At 51.3% G+C, this 27284-nt stretch overlaps 1 protein-coding gene across 3 annotated transcripts; it reads left to right on the top strand.

Annotated features, from left to right (window-relative positions):
- Positions 1–1068: 1068 nt before the first annotated feature.
- FBXO21 (F-box protein 21) lies at positions 1069–26963 on the top strand. Of its 3 annotated transcripts, XR_008508683.1 has the most exons (13): positions 1069–1296; positions 3759–3894; positions 6501–6595; positions 8255–8376; positions 10008–10154; positions 10650–10783; positions 11009–11145; positions 11933–12109; positions 12775–12907; positions 15861–16051; positions 16954–17111; positions 21371–25302; positions 25334–26963. XR_008508683.1 is itself a non-coding variant. In XM_036393352.2 (12 exons), the coding sequence occupies exons 1-12, from the start codon at positions 1085–1087 to the stop codon at positions 21547–21549; spliced, it is 1821 nt and encodes a 606-aa protein (XP_036249245.1). In that variant the 5' UTR covers positions 1069–1084; the 3' UTR covers positions 21550–26963. The 3 variants fall into 3 exon arrangements, 2 of the variants coding, with proteins under 2 accessions (XP_036249245.1, XP_036249246.1); XM_036393352.2 differs by having other exon boundaries at positions 21371–26963; XM_036393353.2 differs by lacking the exon at positions 1069–1296 and adding an exon at positions 1370–1447 and having other exon boundaries at positions 21371–26963.
- Positions 26964–27284: the final 321 nt, after the last annotated feature.

Raw genomic sequence — 27284 nt, 5'->3', positions numbered from 1 at the left:
TTTTTGGCACTCCGTTTCCAATATTGATCACGGCGATGTGGTCCTTTTTTGGCACTCGATTTCCAATACTGATCACGGCGATGTGGTCCTTTTTTGGCACTCCGTTTCCAATATTGATCACACTGATTCGGTCCCTCTTTGGCACTCCGTTTCCAATACTGATCACATTGATCCCTTTTTGGCACTCCGTTTCCAATACTGATCACGGCGATGTGGTCCTTTTTTTGGCACTCCGTTTCCAATACTGATCACACCGATTCGGTCCCTCTTTGGCACTCCATTTCCAATACTGATCATATTGATCCCTTTTTGGCCGCCATTTCCAATATTGATCACAGCGATGTGGTCCTTTTTTGGCACTCCGTTTCAAATATTGATCACATTAATCCCTTTTTGGCACTCCATTTCCAATACTGATCACATTGATCCCTTTTTGGCACTCCGTTTCCAATACTGATCATGGCGATGTGGTCCTTTTTTGGCACTCCGTTTCCAATATTGATCACACTGATTCGGTCCCTCTTTGGCACTCCGTTTCCAATACTGATCACATTGATCCCTTTTTAGCACTCCGTTTCTAATATTGATCACATTGATCCCTTTTTGGCCCCTATTTCCAATACTGATCACAGCGATGTGGTCCTTTTTTGGCACTCCGTTTCAAATATTGATCACATTAATCCCTTTTTGGCACTCCATTTCCAATACTGATCACATTGATCCCTTTTTGGCACTCCATTTCCAATACTGATCACGGCGATGTGGTCCTTTTTTGGCACTCCGTTTCCAATACTGATCACACCGATTCGGTCCCTCTTTGGCACTCCGTTTCCAATACTGATCACATTGATCCCTTTTTAGCACTCCGTTTCTAATACTGATCACGGCGATGCGGTCCCTCTGTGCCCGCCGTTCCCGGTACCGGCAGCCCCCCGGGCCCTTTCCGTCCCCGCCGTTCCCGTCACTTGTCAGACGCTCCCTTGCCCGCTCTGCGTTCGCCGCCGCGGCCGCACTTGGCGGACGCTCCCCGGGCCGCCCCTCCCCGGAAGCGCCGGCGGCCCCGGAGCGCAGGTAAACAGCCAAGATGGCGGCGGAGGCCGCGGGCCCGGCGGGGCCCGGCACCGGCAGTGGCGGCGGCACGGGCCTGACGGACCTACCGGGCGAGCTGCTGGAGCTCATCCTCTGCTGCGACGTGCTGGGCGCCGCCGACATCGGCCGCGTGTCCTGCACCTGCCGCCGGCTGCGCGAGGCGTGCCAGCCCCGCGGCAAGGTGTGGCGGGAGCGCTTCCGCCTCAGGTGGGCAGCGCCGCTCGGCCCGGCCCGCCCGGGCTCGGACGGGAGGGAACGGGCACCGCCGGCGTCCCGCGGCACCGGGGATGGACAGGCCGGGCTGGGAGGGTCGCGTGGGGCGGTGGAAGCGCCGCCGTCACCGCCCGATCCTTTCGCGGTGAGCTCCGCCCGGGCCGGGCGAGCCTGCGGCGCTCCGGTGGCAGCGGGCGGGCACCGGGCGGCACGGGAGGGAGGCGGCTGTGAAGGCATCGTGTCACCCCCTGCCATGGGCAGGGACACCGGGCCCTGCGGGTGGGAGGGGGCTGTGAAGGCATCGTGTCACCCCCTGCCATGGGCAGGGACACCAAGCCCTGTGCCAGGCTGCTCCAGGTTTATCCAGCCGGGCCTGGAGCACCTGCAGGGATGGGGCGGCCACGGCTGTGCTGCTCCGAGGCTCCTGCAGGGCTCTCTGCCCTTCCAAATCCCCTGGGAAGGGCCCTGCTGCTCGCAGGGGATCCCCCGTGGCCGGAGATCAGGTTTGTGGCCCTTTCCACACCGGGGCCCGTGGATCCCCTGCATTCCCAGGGCCAGCCCGGATTGGCCTCCCTGAGCCCTCCAAAACTGCCAAAGCAACAGCCAAAACCCATGTCAGGACTGATGCTGGACAGCAGGGAGGTGTTTATGCCTGAGGATTTGGGGAGAGCTGTTCTCACAGATGCCCAGGTCCTTGGGATGGGGTTTTGCTGCTGTTCTGTTTCCCCCTTGGTGGCACTGTGCATATTTTGGGATGAAGGGTGGCTGTGACACTGGTGGTGCTGTGCTGGTCTCAGCAGTCCTGGGAGCAGCTCCTCTCATCCCCTGAGGCTGTCCAGGCTCATCTCTTACCTGCTTTTGTCTGTGCTGGCACAGGAAAAGCAGCAGAATTGCTTTCTCTCACTGCCAGTTGGCTCCTGAAATTCAGCTCAGCCCAAATGTGGGGATTGTTCCCTTTTCCCCCCTTTCACAGGGGTGAAAAAGCTGCTGAGGAATTACAGCTTCCCCACTGCACCAAGCCATGGCTCTGGGACTGACTTTCAGCAGTTCCTGCAAGTGTCAGCCTGGTTGGGATCCAGCAGCTGGAATGGGATGTGGTGGGTGATTGGCACACGTTGCTCCCCTCCTCTCTCCTTGATAATGGAATTTTTGGCAGGAGGCTTCACCCTGACCTTGCCATCCTGGCTGGATTCCATTGTGAGCAATGGCACTTTCATCTTTCCAAAATTCCCACTGTCCTTCCAAGCCATGAAATTCTCCTTTCTCATCCCAAAATAAAGGACTGTGATGGTTATTGTGAGGTGGCTGCATTTCAGCAGTAGCTGAAAGGCCAGGGATTCATCAGGAGAGAGGTTGTTATATAATGTGAGGTTATTTGACTTCATTGTGTGGAGACAAGTGCAGGGGAGTTTTATGATTAACCAGCAGTGAAATACCTTCCAGGTGTTGTTTGGACACTGGTAATAATTATTATACAGGAGGAGTGATTTCAATATTTGGCAAATTAAATCTATAAATATATATATAAATATATATATATAAAATCTGAAAAAAGCCTAAGACAAAGGAAAATGTTTTGTATAAACCAGTAATAATGAACAGCATTTCAAAATGTGGAATAAATCCCCCAGCAAATGAGAAGAAACCCCTTTCTCTCAGCTTCATTTACAAAATATTTCCATCTGTGTTTATTCTTGTTCATGTTTCTCACACAAGTGATCCTGGTGTCTTCACAGCAGCAGGAATTGCAGTGCTGGCACCTGTTTTATGGCACAAAGCTGTGTTGTGGCAGCACACACCCACTTTATTCAAAAAGGTGCTGCTAACAGCCCCCAAAGCATGCCCTGAAGTTGGATTTTCAGCTGAACCTTGAAATTCTGGATAAGCTGTGAAATGTGTGGTCTTTGAGTCTCAGTAAAGGAGGGGTTTTTTTACAGGAAAGCTGTGAGGTGGTTTTTGGTTTTTTTTTTTCCAAACAATTATTTCTTGTCTTTTGTCAAACTGCAGAAGCATTTAGCTGTCACAATTTGACTTCAGGTTGTGTTTTCCTCCCCTAGATGTTGCCACCAGCAAGGGCAGTGGAGGGAGCTGTGTTTTTAATGAGCTCCCCGAGGTGGTAGGAAGAACACAGGACAGAGAATTCCCCTTCTGTTCAGTGCCAGGTTGGCTTCCTTCTTTGTGGTAAACTCTTTTCATTATAAAACTGAAGCATTTAGGATGTTTAGGCATTGAAATCCTGGAGTGGGAGCCTCTGAGGGCTTCAGGAGAGCTTGCTTTTAAATAATCATTAATGCACAGCTGCAGTTGGGGAGTTGTGCTTTGATGTCTGAGGTAATTTAATACAATTTAAAGCTGGGCAGTGTCTGGGCTCTGTCTCAGCTCCTCAAATCGTTCTGGAGGTTCTCAGGGAGGTGAAATATTAATGCTGCTGTTGTTTTGTGTGTGTGTGTGTGCAGGTGGCCATCCCTGCTGAAGTACTACAGCCACAGTGACAGTGTCAGCTGGCTGGAGGAGTACAAGGCACGGCACAACGCGGGGCTGGAGGCACAGAGGATTGTGGCCTCCTTCTCCAAAAGGTTCTTCTCAGAACATGTAAGTCCTCCTCTCTTTGTGGGTGTGTGCAGCAGCCCTGCCACTTGTCCAATAGAATCATTAATAAAATCATTAATGGAATCATTAAAGGTGGAAAACACCTCCAGGATCAAGTCCTGAACTGTGTCCCTCAGCACCACATCTTCATTTTCTGAACCCTTCAGAGGACCTTCAGAAAGCCAGAGCTGACATTCCTAAATTCCCTTAGGAAAACAAATCTTGCAAGGAGAAGCTGAGAGCAGCACAGTGCAGGTGTCTGTAGGGCTGCTTGTGCTGCTCTCACAGCTTTATATGGACAGAAACCAGAGCTCAGAGAGGCTGAGATTTCTCACAGCACCCTGGGATGGCATCTTGAGGACACAAAGAACATTGTTATTATTATTATTATTGTTGTTGTTATTTTCAGAAATGTTGTGGTTTGCAATTGATGCAGCCACAAGAGCCCATGTTGTACCCTTGGTCTGCTGCCAGAAGGGTTTAGGCTGAGCCCAGCACTGGTCCTTGCCCCAGCCCAACAGCAGCAGGAGATTTCCATTCCAAGGGTCCAGAAAACTGAATTTCTTTGAAGGACAGCAGTTGCACCACTTCCCTAAGCTCGTTCCAACCCTTTCCATTAATCAATTTTTCCTAATATCCAACCTAAACCTCCCCTGGAGCACCTTGAGGCTGTTTCCTCAACACTGCCTGAGCATTTACATCACCAGGGTATATTCTTCTTTAAAAATCCTTAAACCATTCAATTAGAAGGGTTTTTCCTTTTAAAAACGTGTTTATGTAGTCTTTATTATTATTTTTATTAGGAAAAGGTTCTTCTTCCCCCAGTGGGTGCTGGGCACTGCCCATGCTCCCCAGGGCAGTGGGGACAGCCTCTGGCTCTGCCATAGCTCCAGGAGCATTTGGACAGCACTGCCAGGGATGTGATGGGATTTTGGGATGTCTGTGCAGGGTCAGGAGTTGGACTGAGTGATCCTTGGTAGCTTGGGATATTCCATGATTCCATAATAATTCACAGATTCACCTTCCTTGATTGTGATCAATTCTTTTCATTAGTTTCTCTTGCCCCTCTCTCCACATCACCTCAACTGTGCACTCAGAGATTTTGTATTTCCTGACTTTGTGTAAGATGCTGAAACACAGCCAGAAGGGGAGAGAGTTCCAAATCCAGGGGTGTGTGGAGTGCAGCACCCCCTGGGATTGCAGTCAGCCCTGAAAGCTCTTTGCTTTTTGCTGGGAGCTCAGCCCTGGCTCTGGGAATTCTGAAGGCCACAGGGTTTTGTTGACACAAAGCACAGCTGCTGTTCCTCACTGCAGACCTTGTGCAAGGACGAGTTCTGAGAGCTGTCCCAAGCCCTTTGAGTTCAGGAGCAAAGCACAACAGGGCCACTCAGTTGCAAAGTGTGTTTTTGAAGTTCTCCAGCCAACCATGACCCTGAAATGCTTCTGTGTTCAGTGAGGAAAAGGTGAAAATGTGGTGTCTCACACTGACATGCACATGAGGCAGGAGTATCTTGGCTGCTTTGCTTGGTAGCTGTGGATTTTGGCAAGCTGTACAGCTGGGTCAGCCTGGAATTCTGTGAGATCAATATAAATACTGCCTGTAACTTTGACTGAATTCAAAATCCCACCCAGGAGCCACTAAACAGCCCCCCTTTTATGGCTCCTGTGCAGAAGGAAGGCAGCAGGGCCAGGTGGGTGTTTGATGTCTCCTGGCTGCTCTGTTCTGCAGCAGCCACACATTTGTCCATGGAGAATTGTCATAGCATTAACTGGGAGAAGCAGCTCCTGGATTCCTCCTGTTTTGATCACATATGCAAAGACCATGGAGAGACCATTAAGCAATGCCCAAAGGCCTCATGATGAGAACCATCTCCTGTGGGGCCAGAAACTGCAGCTTGATTCCCTGCTCAGAGCTGAGAAGGCTTTCAACCCATACATGAGCCCATATCCTATAGTGAAAAGCTTGAAAGCCTGTTTTTTTTACAGTTCAGCCAAAGTTTAAAAAGTAATTCTGAATTCTGGAAGAAAATAGCAGTTCTGAATATAGATGCAGAAATGGTTGTTGCAAAAAATAAAGGCTCCTGCTCTTCATTCCTTCACCCAGGATGAATCTCCTGCAAAGGGGGGTGTATGGAGGGGTTCAGTCAACCACAAGGAGAAGTTGATTCCACCTTAAAATCACTTGCAGCTTGTGCTCACCCTGCATAAATGTGATTCTGCTGGTCCTGAACTCAGCATCATAGCCCTAAATGCTATGGGCTGAAATTGGGCTGAAATTGCTATAGAATGGGGCTGAAATTGCTATAGAATTGGGCTGAAATTGCTATAGAATGTTCCTGGGGTTCTCAGTGGATTCATAAATCCATGAACACAAGCATCATAGCCCTAAATGCTGTAGAATTGGGCTGAAATTGCTATAGAATGTTCCTGGAGTTCTCAGTGGATTCATAAATCCATGAGTACAGACTGGGAGTATTTGGGGAGCAGGACATTTTGAAGATCTTTAATAAATTTAAAAAAAAAATAATAATTAATTTGTTTTTGAGACTTTTTCTGAAGTTTTGGGAGAAGCTGTTGTGCTGTGCATGACTCCTTGTCTGCTTTGCCAGGTGCCCTGTGATGGATTCAGTGACATTGAGACTCTGGGGTGCCCCAGCCATTTCTTTGAGGATGAGCTGATGTGTATCCTCAACATGGAAGGAAGGTAAGAGAGGGCTGAGAAATGGCAGGGATTTCCCTCTTTTCACCAGTTCAAGGAGAAAAATACCCTGGTTCATGTCTGACCTCAGCTTCTGCCCTTGGTCACTCAATAAACAACACCCCCAGGCTTGCTGAGGCCTGATTTCACAGCAGATTGAGTATTTCCAGAGGAAACCATGGAAACTTTGTCCCACCAGAGGAGATCCTCTGGCTTTGTGGTGCTTTTTGTTGTTTATTTCCTTGCCAGCTCGTGGCATCTCTTGGGACATATCCCATGCACCCTCAGCTCTGCCTAAGCTGTTCCCATCCTCTTCTTCCTTTTTGATTTAAGCCTGGGTCAGTTTGCTGAACTGATTTTCAGGATTAGGTCAGAGCACCAGAGGGAAGCAGGAATCCTTCAGGACTGCCACCCTGAATCCCTGTTCCCTGAAATTCCAGCTTTTTCTTTCCTTTTCTGAGCTGGGGTAGGTTGGTCCAATTTTTGTCCCCAGAGAAGCAACTGAGTTGAATTCAGCCACTGCAAAATTTGCAGTTCTGTAAATTATTCAGCCAGGTGGTAAATAAAACTCCTGGGTTTATCTGCCTGGGTAATCTTATCACCTTGATTAACACTGGGCAAGATGAGTATGTTTATTTGAAGGTTTTATTTGCTTTATTTGAAGGTTTTTCTGCTGGTACCACCTACCCAGGCTGGGTTTGGTGTGATACAAAGCTGTGAGAAATGTCCTTAATGGGGCCTAATAGCCTTGATTGGAGGGACTGTTAATAGGGCTTGAAAAACCCCAACTGGAATGGCAATCATCTCATTTTTGCCTTTTCCCATCCATTTTATTGCCTGCTCTATTTGAGCTGGGCCTGAGCATCTCTCATTTGACAACTGGTTAAAAAGCTTTTGAGGCTTTGCGCTGGCCAAATGCCTCCCCATAAAGCAGAATTGATGCTAATTACACCCTGATTAAGCTGTAGTCAGTGCCATTCAGGAGCATTAGGCTAAATCATCTCCCTGGAAGATATCCCAATAAAGCAGTTGTCCCTATTGAGGATCCCAGTTTATTGGAAGAAGATAAAATATTATGAGTTTTGATTGCCCTGCTGTCCAGGAGAATGGAGAGACTTTAGAAAGTGATGGGGCTTTGCTGTAAAAAGTTTTGGAATTGTGTCATCTACAGAGCAACTGTTGATCTCCTCCTGCCTTTTCAGAGCTACAGAGTTGCTTTTCCTCTGGGGAATTTTGTTTTTCTTCTGAATACTATTGGACTGACATTCATGTCCCTCATCAATCCATTTTTAATGCTGGGAGGATGCTTTAGGAGTGGCTCTGGAGAGATACAGTCAGACAGAGGGTAATGTTTTATGAATGAAGTACAGGATTTTAATCAGATATTCCTGAGCTCCTTTAATTAGGATCTGTGTTGTTTCCCCTGATAATGTACCTTCTCAAAAGGATGTATTGGTGATGGGATGAAAATTGGAGATGATAGGAGCAATGTTTTGCAAGTTGTGTGGCTTTTTGTGATAAGGATTCCCCTTTTGGCTTGAAGTGACAGTGCTTGTTGAGAAAAACAATAACCCAAACTGTAAACTTGGATTAAAACTTAAACCAACTGTTCACCCTTCAAATACCTATTTAGAGAAATGCTTCCTCTTGTGTTTAACTGTGCAGGAAAGGTCTCACCTGGAAGTACTATGCAAAGAAAATTCTCTATTTCCTACGGCAGCAGAACATACTAAAGAACCTGAAGGAGTATCTGCAGCGCCCCACGGAGAGACAATCCTTCCTGGAGGGTGAGTGCTGGGCACAGAGCCCCTAATGCCAGCTCTCCATGCTGCTTTCACCTGCAAGGAGCCTGCCTTGCTCAGATTCCAGCAAACCCTTGCCTAATGGCTCAGAGCTCAGGCTGGATTTTGGATGTGTCTGGAATCTTTCCCATCCCACAGCAGCATTGCATCCAAATGTCAGGATGGCATCAGGTGCTGTCGGTGCTGTGTGCTTGAAAAATCACTGCTGGACAGCTGGGCTGAAGGCAGAAAATGGTAAAACACTGCAGCCTTGAGCAAGGTGCTGAGAAAATGAGTCTTGAACAAGGTGTTGAACAAGGTGCTGAGAAAATGAGCTGGAGCTCGGCATCCTCATTAGTGCCATTGCTGCTGTGGCCCCTGAGCTGATTCCCAGTCAGTTCCCTGCTTCCCCCTTCCCAGGAGCTCCTCAGGGAGCAAGCAGAGGGAATTGTTGTAGCCTGAGCACTGGGAGTGTCTCAAGAACTGAGTGCTGGACTTTGGTGGGAAACAAATCCAAGTCCATTCACATGGTGGGAGGGCACTTACACCTGCTAAGAAAGAAAAAGCTCTTTCTTCTGCTTCTTCTGCTCTTCATGTCCTCAGTCTGGTGGATTATTCTTCTTCTGTCTTCTGAATGGCTCAGAAACTGCCAGGAGCTATAGAAGAGTCCCTTCCTCTTGGTACACACTCCAAAATGTCCCTGAAAAAGGACAAAAGAGGCTGGAACACCAAAGCTGGTTCTTGTTAATGCAGTAGACTTTGAAGAAGGGGCTGTTAGGGCAAGAAGGGAAAGCAAAAAGTGTCATTTTCTAGAAAAAAACAAATTAATTATGAGACTTAGTCATGTGGGTCACACATATGTGTGGTTTGTCTGCCATGAACGTGCCTTTGAAGCAGCAGCAGGAGGTGTTTTGGGAATTTCAGCACAGGGAACACTTTGGGAGGACAAGAAGGAGACATGGGGCCCTGCTGAATTCCTTGGTTTACAGACCAGTCATGGACATGCTGACAAAGCCTTGTAGGAGGCTGGAAGATGTATGGTCCATACAAAATCCTTGCAGCTGATTCCAAAGATTGAAAAGAGGAGGCTTTGGAAAGAGCAGTGGTGCCAAGGAGAAGGTTCTGTGTAAATAAAATATTTTCCTGGAGGGGCTTGTGCAGGAGGAACACAAAAGCTTGTTCTGTTCTGTGTTGTGTTAGGAAGATGGAGAGCAGGTGTGGAAGAGAAAGATGAATGTAGCAGATAAGGAAATGATAAACAAGGATGATATGGAGGGTGTGACAGGGAGCAATCAGTTTGAGTGAAGCTGGGATTGTTTCAGGCTCTGAATAAAAATCTCTGTACCTTGGGGAGATGCCAGGGGCTGCAGAGCTGGTCAAGCCTGACCCAGCAGCACTCCTGCTCGAGGTACAGATACCTTTCAGCGTGGTGGAGAGGGCAATTCTGAGTTCAGCTGGAAATTTCTCCTGTCAGCTCACTCTGTGCATTTTGTGTATCCAGGAGATGACTGCAGGTTCAGACACTGGGCTCTGCTGTTCTGCTGCAACCGCTCGCTGCGTGCCTGGAATGTAGAGCAGGCAAAACCAAGCAAAGAAAAAACTGAAGTCCTGTTTCTTATGCAGTTTGTTTTTTCCAGGTGCTGTTTTGATTGATCAATACTGTAACCCCCTGTCAGACATCTGCCTGAAGAGTGTCCAGGCTCAGGTGGACGATATCACGGACAAAGTGCGCAAAGTGCTGCGGACCAAGAACCCCAGGCACCCCAGCTTGGCTTCCAAGGCAGGTACTGTACAGAAATGTGCCTTCCTGCAGAGCCTTCCTGCCCCTCTGCACAGCTGGAACAGCTGGGGAGTTGTGGCAGCTTAGAGAGCTGTTGTTTTTATCCCCTGGCAAACAAAATTGTGACATTTACTGAAGCCGTCATTCAAGAAACAGCTGTTCAGTAGCCCAGGGTTCAGTCCATCTGATGCTGAAAGAATTGGGAGGGGAATTCTATTTTTTCCCATTTGTCTCTGGAATCTTATTAGTCCTGTTATCTACAGCTGAGCTGTGGGACTGGGAAACAACCTCTTTCCTGCTCATCTCAGAAAATCATCAGTGGAAAGGTGCATGTTTATCATCTGCAAAGGTCAGGCAGCATCTTGCTCCTTGGTTTTATAAACACTGAGTAATTTCTGGCTTCCAAGGAGAGACTGAACCTGCCCATGTGAAGATTTCATTGCATAAAGGTTGAGTGCTCTTGTTTTCTCTGTCTTTATTTCACTGCATGTGTTTGCAGGAGAGGTCCTCATTCCAGAAGTGGAACTTCAGAGGCAGGTGCTCGATGCCATGAACTGTGTCCTGTATGAGCAGCTGAAATACAAAGGAAATGAGCTGGATTACTACAATTCCCTGAATTCCTACATTCACCAGGTATGTGTGTGTCAGGCAAAAACTGTGAGGCTGCAAGGCTTGAGACACTTTATTTGTCTGAATGTAGCCAGACAAGTCATTCTCTGTGAAGAACAACTCTTAAATAAATCTGTTATCCTTCAGTGCATATTCTGTCAAGTTGCATTTTCAGTTGTGAAATCAACCCTTGAAATTCATGTTTTTCTTAAGTCCCACTTGTGTTTTTGTCACATTTTTCTCCCCCAGGTTTTGATCCGCAGGACAGGAATTCCCATCAGTTTGTCTGTGCTTTATTTAACAATTGCCAGGCAGCTGGGAGTCAAACTGGAGCCTGTCAACTTTCCCAGCCATTTCCTACTGCGATGGTGTCAAGGGAAAGAAGGGTGAGTGACCTGCTGAACTCTGAAATTGTGCCCACAGTGACAAAAAACAGAACTTATTTACAGCTCCACACCTGGGTGAGGGTGTTTAATTGTGTTCCATCTGCCTGTTCAGAGGGAAAAACCAGATCTTTAGGAAAGATTTCCTAGAACTCAGTTCTGGTGCTGCTGAATGGTAACAGATTTCCTTCTCTAGACCTAGAGGAGAATGTTTAGTTATTTTCCACATGGAATTATAACCTATACAGAAGGAAAAACCAGATCTTTAGGAAAGTTTTCCTAGAACTCAGTTCTGCTGCTGCTGAATGGTAACAGATTTCCTGAAATAATAATACCCATGAGGTGATGTGAGAATTATGGAAAAGAGAGAAGGTACCAAGTAGTCTCTGTTTGGAAAGGAGCTGGGAAATGAAGATCTTTAGTAAAGTTTTCCTAGAACTCAGTTCTGGTGCTGCTGAATAATAACAGATTTCCTTCTCTAGACCTAGAGGAGAATGTTTAATTATTTTCCACATGGAATTATAACCTATACAGAGGGAAAAACCAGATCTTTAGGAAAGTTTTCCTAGAATACAGTTCTGCTGCTGCTGAATACGAACAGATTTCCTGAAATAATCATACCCATGAGGTGATGTGAGAATTATGGAAAAGAGGAAAGGTACCAGGTAGTCTGTGTTCAGGAGGGAGCTGAGGAATGAAGGTTGGAAGTGCTGAGGGATGAAGAGAAGCAGCAAACCCTGCTTTACCACGAGACCCTGCTCACAGTTTGTGCTCTCTGTTGCCTCCTCAGAAGCACAGATATTTTTGACTACACCTACATTGATGCCTTTGGGAAGGGGAAGCAGCTGACAGTGAAGGAGTGCGAGTACCTGATCGGGCACCACGTGACAGAGGAGTTCTATGGAGTGGTGACCTCCAAGGAGGTGCTGCAGCGCATGGTGGGGAACCTCCTGAACCTTGGCAAGAGGTGAGCTGGGGATCCATACCCTGGGAAAAAGGACCTGGGATGCAATATCTGAATGTCCAATATTGCTGCTTCCAAAAGGTGTCACTCACCTCATGAGATCATGAGAATTCCCTGTGTCACAAGGCATTTTAATCACCTGCATGGAAACAAAAATATTTAGTGAAAGAGTTCCTCTCAAGAAAATAGATGAGATGTTTTATTTTCTCTGTGAAAAGCTGATAGGGACTGTCCAGCTTTTCCTGTCATGTGGTAGGCACAACCCCCATGTTCAAATGAGCAGAGATCCTGTTGGTGTGTAGAACATCAAGTTTTGTTTCCAAATCCTCCTGATAATCCCTTTCCTGAGCAGCCACAGACAGACTCCCAGAAGTGGAAGGATTGCTGTAGGTGTCAGGGGAACAAAAGGAAATGGCTTGGGGAGTGAGTTCTGTGTGTGGGATTATCTGACCCAGGAGAAGAGCAGCGGGTGGGAGGGCAGAGTTCAGTGATCAGGTGTGGGGTGCTTTTCCTTGTAGCAGGCTGATGTGCTGGGTGACAGTCTGTGCTGCAGTCACTGCTGGGAGCATGCTGGACCTGCAGCACCATTCTGGGGGCTCCCCCTGTCCCTGGGAGCTCTGGGGACAGGGTTGCAGAGCCTCACAGGTGAGTTTCCTTTCTGCTGGCAGAGAGAGCACTGACCAGTCCTACCAGCTCCTGAGGGACTCCTTGGACCTGTACCTGGCCATGTATCCAGACAATGTGCAGCACCTCATGCTCCAGGCCAGGTTATACTTCCACCTGGGAATCTGGCCAGAAAAGGTACCTGGGCACTCAGGGGAATGCTGTGGGGAAGGCTGAGCACTATTAACACTGGGTTATTGATTTTTGGGCTATGTCAGCCTGCATTACAGTCTGCCACAAGTTGTTTCTGTAATAAATGCAGTTGGAGGAGTTCTCACATTGCAGGGAATCAATTTGAAGTAGGGAGAGTGGATGATTCTTGGCTGCTTGTCCTGGGGGAGACTTGGGAGCAGCTTTGAGTCATAATTTATGATTTACAGCTTGTCTTGTAACCAACACCATGGACTGTGAGTTCTTAGAGCATCCTGTGCCTAAATTGTGGTAAAACTCCTGCTGGGCTCCTGGAAAAAGAGCAATTACCTTATCAGAAAACTTGAGGAAGTTATCTTTTATAAATTAAACCAAAGTTGTGCTTCCAACTTTGGCCACACAGTCTGTGAAAAAGCAGCTTGATATTCCTGTCCTTGGAATTCCTTTTCCTTCAGGGTAACAACTCCAGCCCTGTTATCTTGGGAGTGTGAGAAGGAAGGTGCTGAGATTTACAGGTTGCTTGGATCATCCAAGGCTTTCACTGAATCAGGGAAGAGCCTGTAACTCAAAAAAATCTGATTTTTTTAGTGTGTCACTGCAGCACAGAGGTTTTTCCTACTCAAAACTCCCTGTGCTGCTTCAGTGGAGCCTGTGGCAGTTCCACCTGTGAGATTTGGGAAGGGGACAGGAATATTGGCTGCACAGCTGAGCAGGAGCAAAGCTCTTCCCACCAAATCAACTGGAACAGCACTGCTGGAGAAGCTCCCTCCTTCCCTTTGAAGAGCAAACTGTGCTGAGCTTGCCCTTCCTTTATTATGGCAGCAAATTTTAGGGTCAGCACAGTAAAACCAGCACCAAAAATTGTGTATGGGAGGGACTCACTGAGCTGGACATAAATAGGGAATACTGAAAGATCTTCCTGCCCCTTCCTGGCACTCAGCACAGTTTGGAGAGCACCACATTTGGATTTACTGAACCCAACCCCAGGGCTGAGTTTTACTGAGCTCTCTGCACCAGCTGCAATGCAAATGAGCAAATTTGGGTTTTTCAGGATTGTATCCAGTCATTCCAGGCTGTCAGGCAGGATTGCAGCTAACCAGAGAGAATGCTGGGTCTGACAGGACACAATGTACCAGCTTTGACAGGAGCTGCCAGATTTATGGATGGCTAGGAAATCTAAAAAGTCCTGCAGAGATACACTTAATGTTGCCCTAAATATTTGTACATAACAGTAAATAAAACTCCCAGGAATCTCTGGCAGCTGTGGTTACTTCCTTCCTTTAGGATTTTTCAGGATTTTCACATCCTTCTTTATTCTTAATAGAATTAAAGTGGCCAAGGAGCCTGAGCTGTGTTTCTTCTCATGAATTACTCACTTGTCCTTTATTTAAATTGATTTTCCTCGATTTTTGGCTGCTGTTCATGCTGAACAGCCTGAGATTTCCATTCCTCTTCTGCTGCTGCTCTGAACTTAATGACCAAACCTATGATCAAGGAGACAATCCTTTTTCCAGGAGCCAAAATGTGGCAGATTTTGGGACTTGATGTATTTCATGTTGAGACAGATACCTGTTTTTTCTCAAAATGTTTACTCAACAGATTGGAGGTTTTTTTCCTTGCTTTTACCAAAAAATTTAAATTTGCTTTGCCTGCCTCTTAACAAACTCAGCAGCAGGTGCTCTGATGTTGTGCCAGAGGGTGTTGGGAGGCTGGAATTGTGGATCTGCAGACTTTGCTGCTCTGTGTTCTTCAGTCATCCTGAGACAAGCAGCTTTTCTGTCTTCTTCCATGGGGAAGCATCATGGAGGTTATTTCCATTTCCTCCTGTGCTGCCCTATTTTTGCTCCTCACAGACATGCTGAGAAGCTCTTTTAAGTTAAAATATGAGTTCTCAAGAGCACCAGAAGTCACCTGGAATCACTTCCCAGCAGCATTTTTGGGACATTGGGAACTGCATTCTCATGACCAGAAACCTTGAGAGGTGCTCTGTGGGCACTAAACAGGACATGATGAACTCATGGGGCTGAGTTTTAAGGAGCTGCTGAGCTCTCCAGTGTCTTTCCTGAAGCTGGGAGCTTTACAAAGAGAAAAGGAATAAGAACAGGCTGTGTGCAGGCTGAACATGGAGCTGTGGCAGATCTCAGGGCACTCACATGCAGCTGACTCCAGCAGTACATCTGTATGTGTTTATGTCTTGGTTTGAACAGCCAGGTGTCTGCTAAGGAAGGCAGGAGCCTCCCTTGAAATGGAAAATGCCAGCCCCTGCCCTCCAAATTGTTATAATTTGGAAATTAAGGGGCTCTCAGGTAAAGATATGGGAATAGGAATGACAGTTCTTTACTAGGAAAATTAAAAATACAAAAGTACAAACAAACAAACAAACAAACCACTGCCAGAGTCAGAGCAGGCCCTGCCCCCTGTGTGTCAGGGGGGGTGGCACAGCCCCATCCCATGGGGGCTCAGCCCTCCTGCAGTGCCAGCTGTGCTGCTGCTGGAGCAGGGATCCTGCACAAGGGGGGAGTTTTCCTCTGCAGCTCCAGGGCTGCTGGAGATGGGCCTGGGCTCCCTCTGGCCATGCAGGGCAGCAGAAGCTGCTCCTCTGGCAATGCACTGGGCAAAGGCTGCTGTGCTGTGCCAGGCTCACATTGGATCCAGGTAGGAATGCTTGGCTCCTGCCCTGGGCACAGCATCTCCCCATGGGATGATGGAATTGGATCAGCCCTGCAGGGACACTCAGTGGCCATGGACAGCAGAGATCTCCTGCAGGGAGGATTGGCTGGGGGAGAGAAAAAGGAAAAACTGCCCCATGGACAGCAGAGAACTGCCCCAGCTCTGAGAGATGGGGACAGAACACACAGTTCCATCTTCTAACCTAAGCCAGTTTATAAGTTGTGCTGCTGCAGGGACATGTCCTGACCCTGTCTTTGCTGTGGTTTGGAAGGTCCTGGACATCCTGCAGCACATCCAGGCCCTGGACCCATCCCAGCATGGAGCTGTGGGGTACCTGGTGCAGCACACCCTGGAGCACATCGAGCGGCGCAAGGAGGAGCTGGGCCCTGAGGTCAAGCACCGCTCGGATGAGAAGCACAAGGAGGTTTGCTTCTCCATTGGGCTCATCATGAAACACAAGAGGTGAGCTGGGAGCCTTCCCCAGAGTCAGCTCTGTAGCAGCAGAGCAGAAGGGTTTGGGCTGACAGCACTGAGATGTGGTTCAGTGCCAAGGAGGAGTGGGAAATGCCAGGCACGTGCATCTGTCCCGTGCAGGAAAATGGGGGAGGCTCTGGGAGTGCCTGGAGAGAACAAATGTTTGCACTGCAGAGAGACTGACTTGTGTGAGTCATCCTCTGTCACACAGGTAACATCCCCAGAGCACAGAGCTCTCCAGGAAACAGCAGCAATCACTTAATGAGGGACTGTGCCACAGAGTCAACTTCAGAATCGATTCTGATATTCCCAGGACAGTTTGTGGATGTTTCCCTGTGCTCTCATTCCCTGTTCCTGCCTGCACTGTGTTGCTTTGGCTACTCCTCTGTCTCTGGACATATTTGACATACAGAGCATATTTGAGGGGCATCAGCAGTGATAGTTACAGCACCTCACAGTTAACCCATGAACATTCTATAAGTAGTGATGGCTTTGTTCTCAGTGTTGGGGTTGCCACATCTGTGTGATGAGCACAGAAGTAGTTGCACAGCCCAGCAGGGTGGTTGATCCTTCTTTATTTCTTCCTTCCTCTTCTGGCTGCTTGACTTCCAGGCTCTTTGCCATTCTCTTTTCTTGCTCACATTTGATTTTCCTTTGTCTTCAGCTGTTTATTCCTGTCTGTTTATCCAGTCATTCAAAGTCACTTCCCTCCACCTTAAAATACAAACACAAAGTCTTTCTGAATTGTTTTTTTTTTTCCTCCCTCTTACTCCTCTCCTCCTTGTGCCAGCTCTCAGGAAGTTCCTATCCTGTTTGTGCTCTGTTAATCTTGAGGAAAAAGAGCTGGCCCTGGAGTTTCCACAGCCTTTGTGTGCAATTTCTTGACTCAGGTATGGCTACAACTGTGTGATTTATGGCTGGGATCCTGCCTGCATGATGGGCCACGAGTGGATCCGGAACATGAACGTGCACAGCCTCCCCCACGGCCCCCACCAGCCCTTCTACAACGTCCTGGTGGAGGATGGCTCCTGCAGATATGCTGCCCAAGGTGAGCAGGGGCTCTGCCCACATCAGAACAAAGGGATGCTTCATTGGTTAATTAAGTGTGGTTAACGAGCCTTGTAAATGTGGAGGTAGGAAGGAAATGATCCTGAGTCATGGCCTGCTCTGTTTGCTCTCCATGAAATCAGCACTGCTGGGATGGCCATGAAGGCTCACTCTGGTGTGATCTCCTCTTGCCCCAGGAGTGTTTTGGACACTCTGGTGGTGTGAACCTTGATTGCTGCTCTGAAAGAAATAATTCAGCTTCTGCTGGAGGCTGAAGGTCAGCCAGCAGCTCCCAACAGCTGTGCCTTGGACAGGACCTGGAAATGGGATTTAGTGAGGGGTTGTGGTCAGGACATGGCTCTGGCCACTGTGCCAGGATCCCAGGGGACACAGGTAACCTGGCTGTTAGTGCCACCTTTAACCAGAACAAAAAGGAATGTCTCTTCACAAGTGCAAGGAGGTGTAGAAATCTCAATGTCACATGTGCTTTATGCAACAAACCATAAGAGGAAACTCTTGTCTGGTGGTCAGACTGTGTGGTTGGGATACAGGAAGAACTGTTGAACTGAGCTTCTGAAGAAAATTACAAAAGAGAAACACCTCTGTGACTCTGTACGTTGTAAAAATGTTAATTTGCCTCGTGTTTGTGTTCCCCCTGTGACAGGGAAGTCCCATCCAGGCAGGGCAGCTGCACAGCCAGAGTGTGTTTGGCTAAGGGAAGATGTGGATGCTGCTGGAGGGAAAATGCTGACCAAAATGCCCTTTCCCTTCCATCCCTCATCTTCTGTCCCCTGAGTGTGACAAGAGGTGTGACAAAAGGTGGTTTTACAGGCAGGGACATTCCTCCCTCTGTAAAGTGCAGGTGTTTCCCACTGTCCTGAGATTGGCTTTTTTTATATTCAGACACCCAAAAATATGAAGTGGCAAATGCTGATGGCTCAGCTCAGGCAGGGCTTGGCCTCAGAGAGTCTTAAACCCAGAAATGCTCATGTGCCAGGAGTTGATATTAAAATGTGCATCTTGGTAATTACCTAATCAGGTAATTGTCCCCAGTGCTGCTGGGGCTGAGTCATCACTTATCTTGTGTCTAATGATGTTTAAACAAACAGAACCCTGTCTGGTCCCACAGTTCTTGCAGGGTAGGCTGACACTGTTATCTCTGTGTAGGAGCCACTGCTATCACTGCATCTCTCTGGCCTGCAAGAGTTCTGATATTGCTGGGGAGAAGTGAAGGGTTTGTTCTTGCTGCTATTGATATCCCTACTAAAACATCCTCAGATCATTTGGGAAGGATTATTTCATATCCTTCTGACCTGACTCTGGGGAGGGAGGGAGGGAGAGATTTTGCTGAAAGAATCCTAAACAAATCCTCATATGGAGTTTAATTTAACCAGCTCAGAAATAACCCCAAGCTTATTATAGATAAATGTACCTCAGTTTGAGGCCTTCCTGGAAATCTGTGGGTTGAGTGCAGTTAATTCCAGAACTGCTGTGTTGTTCAGGGAGTTTGGTACCTGTCCACTCTTGTCTGTGTTTTGTTTGCTTTGTGACAGCACAGGAGAGAGATCTGTGGCTCAAAACTGCTTGTCAGCACCTTTGGGAGGCTCCCACCTTGTGCTGAACTCACCTGTGTCAGCCTGTTCCCCTGCCAGCTGCAGCCCCATCCCTGCAGCCCCATCCCTGCAGCTCCATCCCTGCAGCCCCATCCCTGCAGCCCCATCCCTGCAGCTCCATCCCTGCAGTTCCTGAGCACAGCTCCATCCCTGCAGCCCCATCCCTGCAGCCCCATCCCTGCAGCTCCATCCCTGCAGCCCCATCCCTGCAGTTCCTGAGCACAGCTCCATCCCTTCAGCTCCATCCCTTCAGCTCCATCCCTTCAGCTCCATCCCTTCAGCTCCATCCCTGCAGCTCCATCCCTGCAGCTCCATCCCTGCAGCTCCATCCCTGCAGCTCCATCCCTGCAGCTCCATCCCTGCAGCTCCATCCCTGCAGTTCCTGAGCACAGCTCCATCCCTGCAGCCCCATCCCTGCAGCCCCATCCCTGCAGTTCCTGAGCACAGCTCCATCCCTGCAGCTCCATCCCTGCAGCCCCATCCCTGCAGCTCCATCCCTGCAGCTCCATCCCTGCAGTTCCTGAGCACAGCTCCATCCCTGCAGCCCCATCCCTGCAGCCCCATCCCTGCAGCCCCATCCCTGCAGCCCCATCCCTGCAGTTCCTGAGCACAGCTCCATCCCTTCAGCTCCATCCCTGCAGCCCCATCCCTGCAGTTCCTGAGCACAGCTCCATCCCTGCATCCCCATCCCTGCATCCCCATCCCTGCATCCCCATCCCTGCAGCCCCATCCCTGCAGCCCCATCCCTGCAGCCCCATCCTTGCAATCCCATCCCTGCAGCCCCATCCCTGCAGTTCCTGAGCACAGCTCCATCCCTGCAGCTCCATCCCTGCAGCCCCATCCCTGCAGCCCCATCCCTGCAGCCCCATCCCTGCAGCTCCATCCCTGCTGTTCCATCCCTGCTGTTCCATCCCTGCTGTTCCATCCCTGCTGTTCCATCCCTGCAGCCCCATCCCTGCAGCCCCATCCCTGCAGCCCCATCCCTGCAGCCCCATCCCTGCAGCCCCATCCCTGCAGCTCCATCCCTGCAGTTCCTGAGCACAGCTCCATCCCTTCAGCTCCATCCCTTCAGCTCCATCCCTGCAGCTCCATCCCTGCAGCTCCATCCCTGCAGTTCCTGAGCACAGCTCCATCCCTGCAGCTCCATCCCTGCAGCTCCATCCCTGCAGCTCCATCCCTGCAGCCCCATCCCTGCAGCCCCATCCCTGCAGCCCCATCCCTGCAGCCCCATCCCTGCAGTTCCTGAGCACAGCTCCATCCCTGCAGCCCCATCCCTGCAGCCCCATCCCTGCAGCCCCATCCCTGCAGCCCCATCCCTGCAGTTCCTGAGCACAGCTCCATCCCTGCAGCTCCATCCCTGCAGCTCCATCCCTGCAGCTCCATCCCTGCAGCTCCATCCCTGCAGCTCCATCCCTGCAGCTCCATCCCTGCAGCTCCATTCCTGCAGTTCCTGAGCACAGCTCCATCCCTGCAGCCCCATCCCTGCAGCTCCATCCCTGCAGCTCTAGCCCTGCAGTTCCTGAGCCCAGCTCCCAGCTCAGCCATGCTGCTGCAGAGCACTCAGCAGTGCAAATTGTTTTTCCGCAGTGGTGCAGTATCCAGAAAGGTCCTTTGCAAGCCTCTAGGACTGCAGCAGGCTGCTGAGGCATGGAAAGCTCTGGTGCTGCTGGCTGCACACCCTGGCATGCAGCAGCTTCAAAGAGCCTGCATGGATTAATAGGAATTCTCTGTTCCCACTAATGAACTGGATTTCAGAGACAGATTATTCCTGAATGACATTCCCTGCACCCCAGCTCATTTCTGCCCTGCCCAAAGTCAGTCTTTGATCCTGATGCAGCTTTTTTTTCCCCTAGCTAATACTACCTGTTTTATCTGGCAGTGTGCTGGAAAAAAATGACATCATTTGGGGAGTGCTGCAGGGCTCCAGCCTGTGGGATTTACTCCCAGTCCCTGCTCTGCACTGACACTGCAGAGCAGAGCAGCCCTTGGGGTTCAGTGTTCAGGGGCCACCCTTGGGGTTCAGGGGTCACCTTTGGGGTTCAGTGTTGTTTAACTCTTGTGCCTAATCAGGTTATCTGAAGGAAAGGAGCTGCTGTGGGAAATACTAAATGTGTCCTTCTTAGGGACTTTCACTGGACTTGGGGAAGTTTGGATTTAGGGAAGTTTGTTTTGCTGGAGGCACGTGCTGGGCTTTGGCATGGTGGAAACAAGCTGAGGGAGGAAGGTGGGCTCACAAGGTGAGCAGGTGGGCTCACCTTGGAGCATCTGAGGGGGATCTCCCCTCAAACAGATCCCCCCAGGGCTGTGAGGGATTGGGGGAGCAGAGCTCAGTGCAGCAGCTTCTCCCCAGGCTTACAGCCAAGTCCTGTGACCAGCAGAGTGGGAGCAGCACCCTGCTCCTCCAGCCCAGTGCCAGGCAATCCAGGCACAAACCAGTTGCCATGTCCCTGGTCAGTGGGGCCATCAGGAGTGAGGCTCTGTGAGCACTCACACTGACCTGCTCTGCCCATTTTCCTGCATTAGGGTTAATTTTTTCCTTTCAAGCACCAGGTTTGGTGTTTCTAGAGACACAAACAAGGCCTGAGAGAGGCCCAGGGTTCTGCCCTGCAGTTCTGTGGTGGTAACTGCTGCTTCCCTTCCCTGGCAGAGAACCTGGAGTACAACTCTGAGCCTCGGGAGATCCCTCACCCCGACATCGGCCGCTACTTCTCCGAGTTCACCGGCCTTCACTACCTGGCCAACACCGAGCTGGAGATTCGCTACCCCGAGGATCTGGAGCTCACCCGAGCCACGGTGCAGAAGATTTACAGCTCAGGCAAGGAGTGAGTGCCAAAGGCAGCCTGGGGACAGAAGCAGCTGGAGTGTAGCTTTACCCTCTCTGCAGAACTTGTGTGGGAAGCAAGTTTGGTGACAATCCTTTGGCTTAATGCATTGAAAACTGCACTGAACTTGGAAACTGGTGCTACAGCATCTTCCCGTTGTCTGCCTGCCTGTCCTGGCCCAGGGGCACAGGGACACTTTGGGACTTGAGGCCCAGCAGGAGGATCTTGCAGGGACAGCTGTGCCAGGAGCGTTGTCCTTGGGAAGGATCTGCACATTCTGCTCCTTCTGTGGTAGCCTCAGAAGGTCAGCACAGCGAGATCCTGGTGTGGAATATGGAGGAATCCCCTCTTCCAGAGAAGGAAGTGGCTTGTCCTGGCAGTATTTTTGTTTGGCTGTGTCTGTCTGGTTTGGTTTGAGTGTGTATCCCATGCAGGCAATAGTTTTTAAAGTCTCTCACGTTTCGCTGTTGTCTTCTCCGGTCTGAATTTCTGGGTCAGGTATTGCTTCACCTCTGTAGTCTGATTGTTCCTAGAGCTACTTGTTCCAATCCTGAATATCCTTCTGGGCCTGGCAATATCCTCATGGGCCTGGGAAAGGGCTCCAGCCACAAAACCAGCAGCAGTGAGGCTGGTGAGCAGAGCACCCGGGGCCAGGTGGCCACCTCGCCAGCAGCAGAGACTCCAACAGCAGAGGAGGAGCTCCTGGCCCTTTTCCATGCCTGCTGAACACACCCAGCCCATGTCCTGACCTTGTTCTTCAGTCTGTCCATCGTGTGTGTCCAAGGTGGGATCTGTGGCACAGCCATGAGTGTTCCCAGAGGAGTTGGAGCCTCGTGGGGATGTTTGGTGGGACCTTGAGTGACTTCGATGGACGCGGAGCTGCCGCTCGCTGCCATCTCCAATTTTTTTTTTTCCAATAGGTATTTATGCAATACAGTGGAATGATGACTGGAACCTGGCCATCCCTGGAGTCAGCCAAAGCATTATGGAAGCAAGATATTAATTGCTGCAGCTTGAGGCCTTCTTCCTTCTTGCCAAAAGAAAACGGATTCTAGGGGGGCACAGGCTTGGCTGCCTACAAGGGAAGAGCTTTAGCAGCTCGAGGCACATGACTTTTAACCTTGACTGAAAGGCCCAGACAGAACCACTGCAGAAGGGGTTTTCCTCTGGGCTCAGGGGCTGTGGGGTGCAGAGTGACACAGTGTTTGTGCATATCTTTGTGGTTTCTGAAGCAATGTGTGTAGAGTAGCTGCAGCTCGTGTCTCCTGTCACTGTCCACTTGCAACACAGTAATTCTTCTCTCTGAGCTGACAATTAGGGCCCTGTAGAGGTAGGTGGATGCTCTTTAGTCTCTTATGCACTACAGGTATCTCCATGTGGAATCACAGCCCTCCTCTCCAGCAATGCCTGCCCTGCATGTCACCTCCTGCAACCCTGAGCACTGGTTTGCTGTGGAAATAAATGCTGAGAGCCCAGCACTTTGGTGGTGGTGGTCTGCAGGGATCTGGGGCTCCAGGAGGAGCAGCCTGTGGGGAGAGAGTGAGGAATGCTGAGGGGGCTCTGCTCCAAGCAGAATTCTGTCTTTAAAGAGTCAGAATCCAGAATGGTTTGGGCTGGAAAGGACCTTAAAGCTCCTCTTGTTCCATGGGCAGGGACACCTTCACTATCCCAGGTCTGTCCTGACAGGAGCCTGGAGGGAGGGAGGAGTTCCCATGGTGAAGCAGGGTAGGGAATCCTCAGGCAAAAACCCTGAAAATCCATCTCTCGTTTTTGAGGGTTGGAATAGACCCCAAACCTCCAACCCACTGTGAAAGCAGATCCCTAAAGATTCCTGGCAGGGATGCAGGGTTGGGAATGGGGCTGGGGAGTCCCAAGGTGGCTGAGGAGGGGCAGAGCAGGGCTTGGGCTCCCCATTCCTGTTCCCAGCTGCCAGCAAGATTCCTGGGGGTTTGTGCTCCCTTCTGCTGCCACGTGGGCCTCTCTCCAGTGCACCCAGGGCATGACAGAGCTCACAAGAGCCAGACAGTTTCCCTGGGAGCTGGCCAGTGCTTGCCAACCCACCTGGGGAGCTGCTGCTGGGGGCTTCAGGGTCCCAGAGCTGCCAGCAGGGCCCTTTCTGTCCCTCTTTGGGCCCCTCTGTGCTCATATCCTGAGAGGAGCCTGGCCCAGGAGGAAGTGTGGGAGCTGCTGCTCACCACAGACTGGTGTGCTCGAGCTGCAGGAGGGTTGGGTACTCAGGAACTCACCCTGGAACCAAATCCTCATCCCTCTGGCAGGGGTTTTGGAGGAGCTGTGACCTCAGGCAGCTCTGGGTGCTGCCCACATCCACACCTGGGCTGTGGGTGTTGGGTCACCCAGAGCACCAACACAGCCTTGGAGGTGCCAAATTTGGAAAGATTGGGCTGAAAATTTGGAAATACTGATTCAATGTGTTTTCCACACAACCTCAGCCCAGGGGCCGAGTCAGATTTTGGGATTTGAGACAAACCCAAAGGGAATGCTGAGTTCCCTTGGTCTCCCATTTGGGATGGGTGTCCCCACTGCCTCCAGTGCTGCTTGCCCTGGGTGGGGTCTGGTCTTGGGGAGGAGAAACTCCCCTGTGAGCACCTGCTGCTGTGGGAGGCCTCAGCCCAGCATCCAGGGTGGCCAGGAGAGCTGGAAACCCCCAGGATACATCCAGGGAAACTGGAAACCCCCAGGATATATCCAGGATGACCAGGGAGAGCTGGAATCCCCCAGGATACATCCAGGATGACCAGGAAAAGCTGGAAACCACCAGGATAAATGCAGTGTGGCCAGGGAGAGCTGGAAACTCCCAGGATACATCCAGGATGACCAGGGAGAGCTGGGATCCCCCAGGACACGTCGAGGGAAACCTGGAAACCCCCAGGATATATCCAGGGAAACCTGGGAGAGCTGGAATCCCCCAGGATACATCCAGGGAAACCTGGAAACCCCCAGGATACATCCAGGGTGGCCAGGAAAAGCTGGGAAGCCCCGAGGATACCTGTGTGTCCATGCTGGAACAGCCTCTTGGAATGCCCCTTGGAATGCACATGCAGGGCCCAGCACTGTGGGAACACCTCTGTGGGATGCTGGGGTGACATTTGAGGTTTGCCTGTGCCCCTCCCCTCCTGGCAGGGCAGGCACTGCCACCTTTTCCCCAAGGGGACAGCAGTGGATCCCAAAAGCTCCTTGTGTCTGTGCTGATGTCTGGGTGCATGGTGTCCATGTTAAAGGTGGTGCTGATGCTGTCCATGGGGATTTGTCTGTCCTGTCTGTGTGGAGCCCTCCCTGGAAGGTTTCTGTGGCTTTCTGGAGAAGGTGGAATTGCCTCCCCTCTCCCACCAGGTGCAAAGCCAGGCCAGGTCTCTAGTCTCCTTGGGAGCAGGGGGTGAATTTCCTGCAGTTCATGCCCTTCCCTTCCCTTCCCTTCCCTTCCCTTCCCTTCCCTTCCCTTCCCTTCCCTTCCCTTCCCTTCCCACCCGTGCTGGGGACAGAACAGCCCCAGTGCTGCATGTGAAAATCCAGGAGGTGAAGGGAAAAATCCAGAATGGGGGAAGAGGAGGCTGAGAAGGGGCAGAAACAGGGAGTACTCCCTGTCTGGGTGGCGAGGGAAAGCCAGGGCTGGTTCCAGGCTTTGCCACTGGGTGCTGGCACTCAGGGGTGTTCCAGGCAGAGCCATTCCCGGGCAGTGCCATTCCCAGGCAATGGCATTCCAGGCAGTGCCATTCCCAGGGGGCAGTGCCATTCCCAGGTAATGGCATTCCAGGCAGTGCCATTCCCAGGGGGCAGTGCCATTCCCAGGGGGCAGTGCCATTCCCAGGGGGCAGTGCCATTCCCAGGCAGTGCCATTCCCAGGCAATGGCAATCCAGGCAGTGCCATTCCCAGGGGGCAGTGCCATTCCCAGAGGGCAGTGCCATTCCCAGGGGGCAGTGCCATTCCCGGGCAATGCCATTCCCAGGGGGCAGTGCCATTCCCAGGGGGCAGTGCCATTCCCAGGGGGCAGTGCCATTCCCAGGCAGTGCCATTCCCAGGGGGCAGTGCCATTCCCAGAGGGCAGTGCCATTCCCAGGGGGCAGTGCCATTCCCAGGCAGTGCCATTCCCAGAGGGCAGTGCCATTCCCAGGCAGTGCCATTCCCAGGGGGCAGTGCCATTCCCAGAGGGCAGTGCCATTCCCAGGGGGCAGTGCCATTCCCGGGCAATGCCATTCCCAGGGGGCAGTGCCATTCCCAGGGGGCAGTGCCATTCCCAGGCAGTGCCATTCCCAGGGGGCAGTGCCATTCCCAGGCAGTGCCATTCCCAGGGGGCAGTGCCATTCCCAGGCAGTGCCATTCCCAGGGGGCAGTGCCATTCCCAGGGGGCAGTGCCATTCCCAGGCAGTGCCATTCCCAGGGGGCAGTGCCATTCCCAGGGGGCAGTGCCATTCCCAGAGGGCAGTGCCATTCCCGGGCAATGCCATTCCCAGGCAGTGCCATTCCCAGGGGGCAGTGCCATTCCCAGGGGGCAGTGCCATCCCCAGGGGGCAGTGCCATTCCCGGGCAATGCCATTCCCAGGCAGTGCCATTCTCAGGGGGCAGTGCCATTCCCGGGCACTCTCCTGGGGGCAGCAGCATCCCCGGGATGTTTCTCCACCCTTGGAGGCCGAGCTCTGGCTGTGCTGCTGCTCCGGGCCAGGCTGAGGAGCTGCTGGTGCCCTCCAGCAGCCGAGGGACAGGGAGGGGCAGGGAGGGACAGCTCCTGGATCCTCTGGGGAAGCTCTGGAAACTCTTCCAACCCCTTTGGAGCCATCCTGGCACAGCCGAGGGCTGGCACTGAGGCCTCTGACAAACCATGGGAGTTTGTCTCCAATCTTTGCAGGAAAACCAAGCCCCAGGAATGTCCAGACCAGCCAGCCCTGCCTGGGGCCAGGGAGAGCTGTGGGGGCAGGAGGATGAGGAGGAAAGGGCTGCTCTGGGCTGGAGAAGGGTCTCTGGGATCGCTGGTCCCTTCCAGGCCACCTCCACCTGCTGTCTCCAGGTGCTGTCCTGACCCATTCTGGGCATCTCCAGGGCTATCCCAGCTCTGAGGGCCCTGCCTGCCTCCCTGCTGGCTCTTCCCCCACAGGGGACACGGGGGCTGTTGGCAGGGACAGAGTGCTGCATTTATTTCCCTCCTCCTGCCTGGAAGTGCCTGGGCTGGGCAAAATTCCACATTGGATGGAAAATTGCTGGCCCAGGAATGGAGGGTGAGGAGCCCTGAGCCCCAGGGCCCCTGACAATGACAGCTGAGGTTGCAAGATGGGGGCATCTCTCCTTTCCCCGTTTTTATTTATAAACAGGTATTTTCCTGGACAGCTGGAGGCTGGAAATGATTTCATTCCTTTCCTGTTTATATTTGGCTTTAAACAAATAAACAACTCTGACTTGCTACCTACTGCCGGTGTGCTGTGCTCTTTGAGCTGCTCCCAAACCTCTGCCTGCCGGGAGGGTCCGGTGCCTGTCCCCAGTGCTGCTCCTGGCTGGGCTCTGCTCTTCCCTGTGTCCCTGCCCGTGCCCCTCTGGCACCGGGGAGATGGGGACAGAACCCCCCGAGCTGCCAAAGCTGCCTCATGGGGGGGTCACCCCTGGGTGCCCCCCTTTGGGGACGCAGCCCGGGCAGTGCCAAGGCTGGGGCAGCCGGGGGGTGTCCGTGGGGAGACGCCGGCCCCGTTCCCGCCGGGGGATAGCGGGGGCACAGCCGGGGGCTCCCGGTGCCA

Source organism: Molothrus ater, chromosome 18, assembly GCF_012460135.2.
Source record: "Molothrus ater isolate BHLD 08-10-18 breed brown headed cowbird chromosome 18, BPBGC_Mater_1.1, whole genome shotgun sequence".
NCBI classification, from domain to species: Eukaryota; Metazoa; Chordata; class Aves; order Passeriformes; family Icteridae; genus Molothrus; species Molothrus ater.
This window is presented reverse-complemented; position numbering and strand designations above follow the sequence as displayed.

Excerpts from the sequence above, each read along its gene's own strand:
- FBXO21 (XM_036393352.2), top strand. The coding sequence starts at position 1,085 with ATGGCGGCGGAGGCCGCGGGCCCGGCGGGGCCCGGCACCGGCAGTGGC. Across the intron at positions 8,377-10,007 it reads GAGACAATCCTTCCTGGAGG|GTGCTGTTTTGATTGATCAA; the intron begins GTGAGTGCTGGG and ends TGTTTTTTCCAG. Across the intron at positions 16,052-16,953 it reads CTCATCATGAAACACAAGAG|GTATGGCTACAACTGTGTGA; the intron begins GTGAGCTGGGAG and ends TTCTTGACTCAG.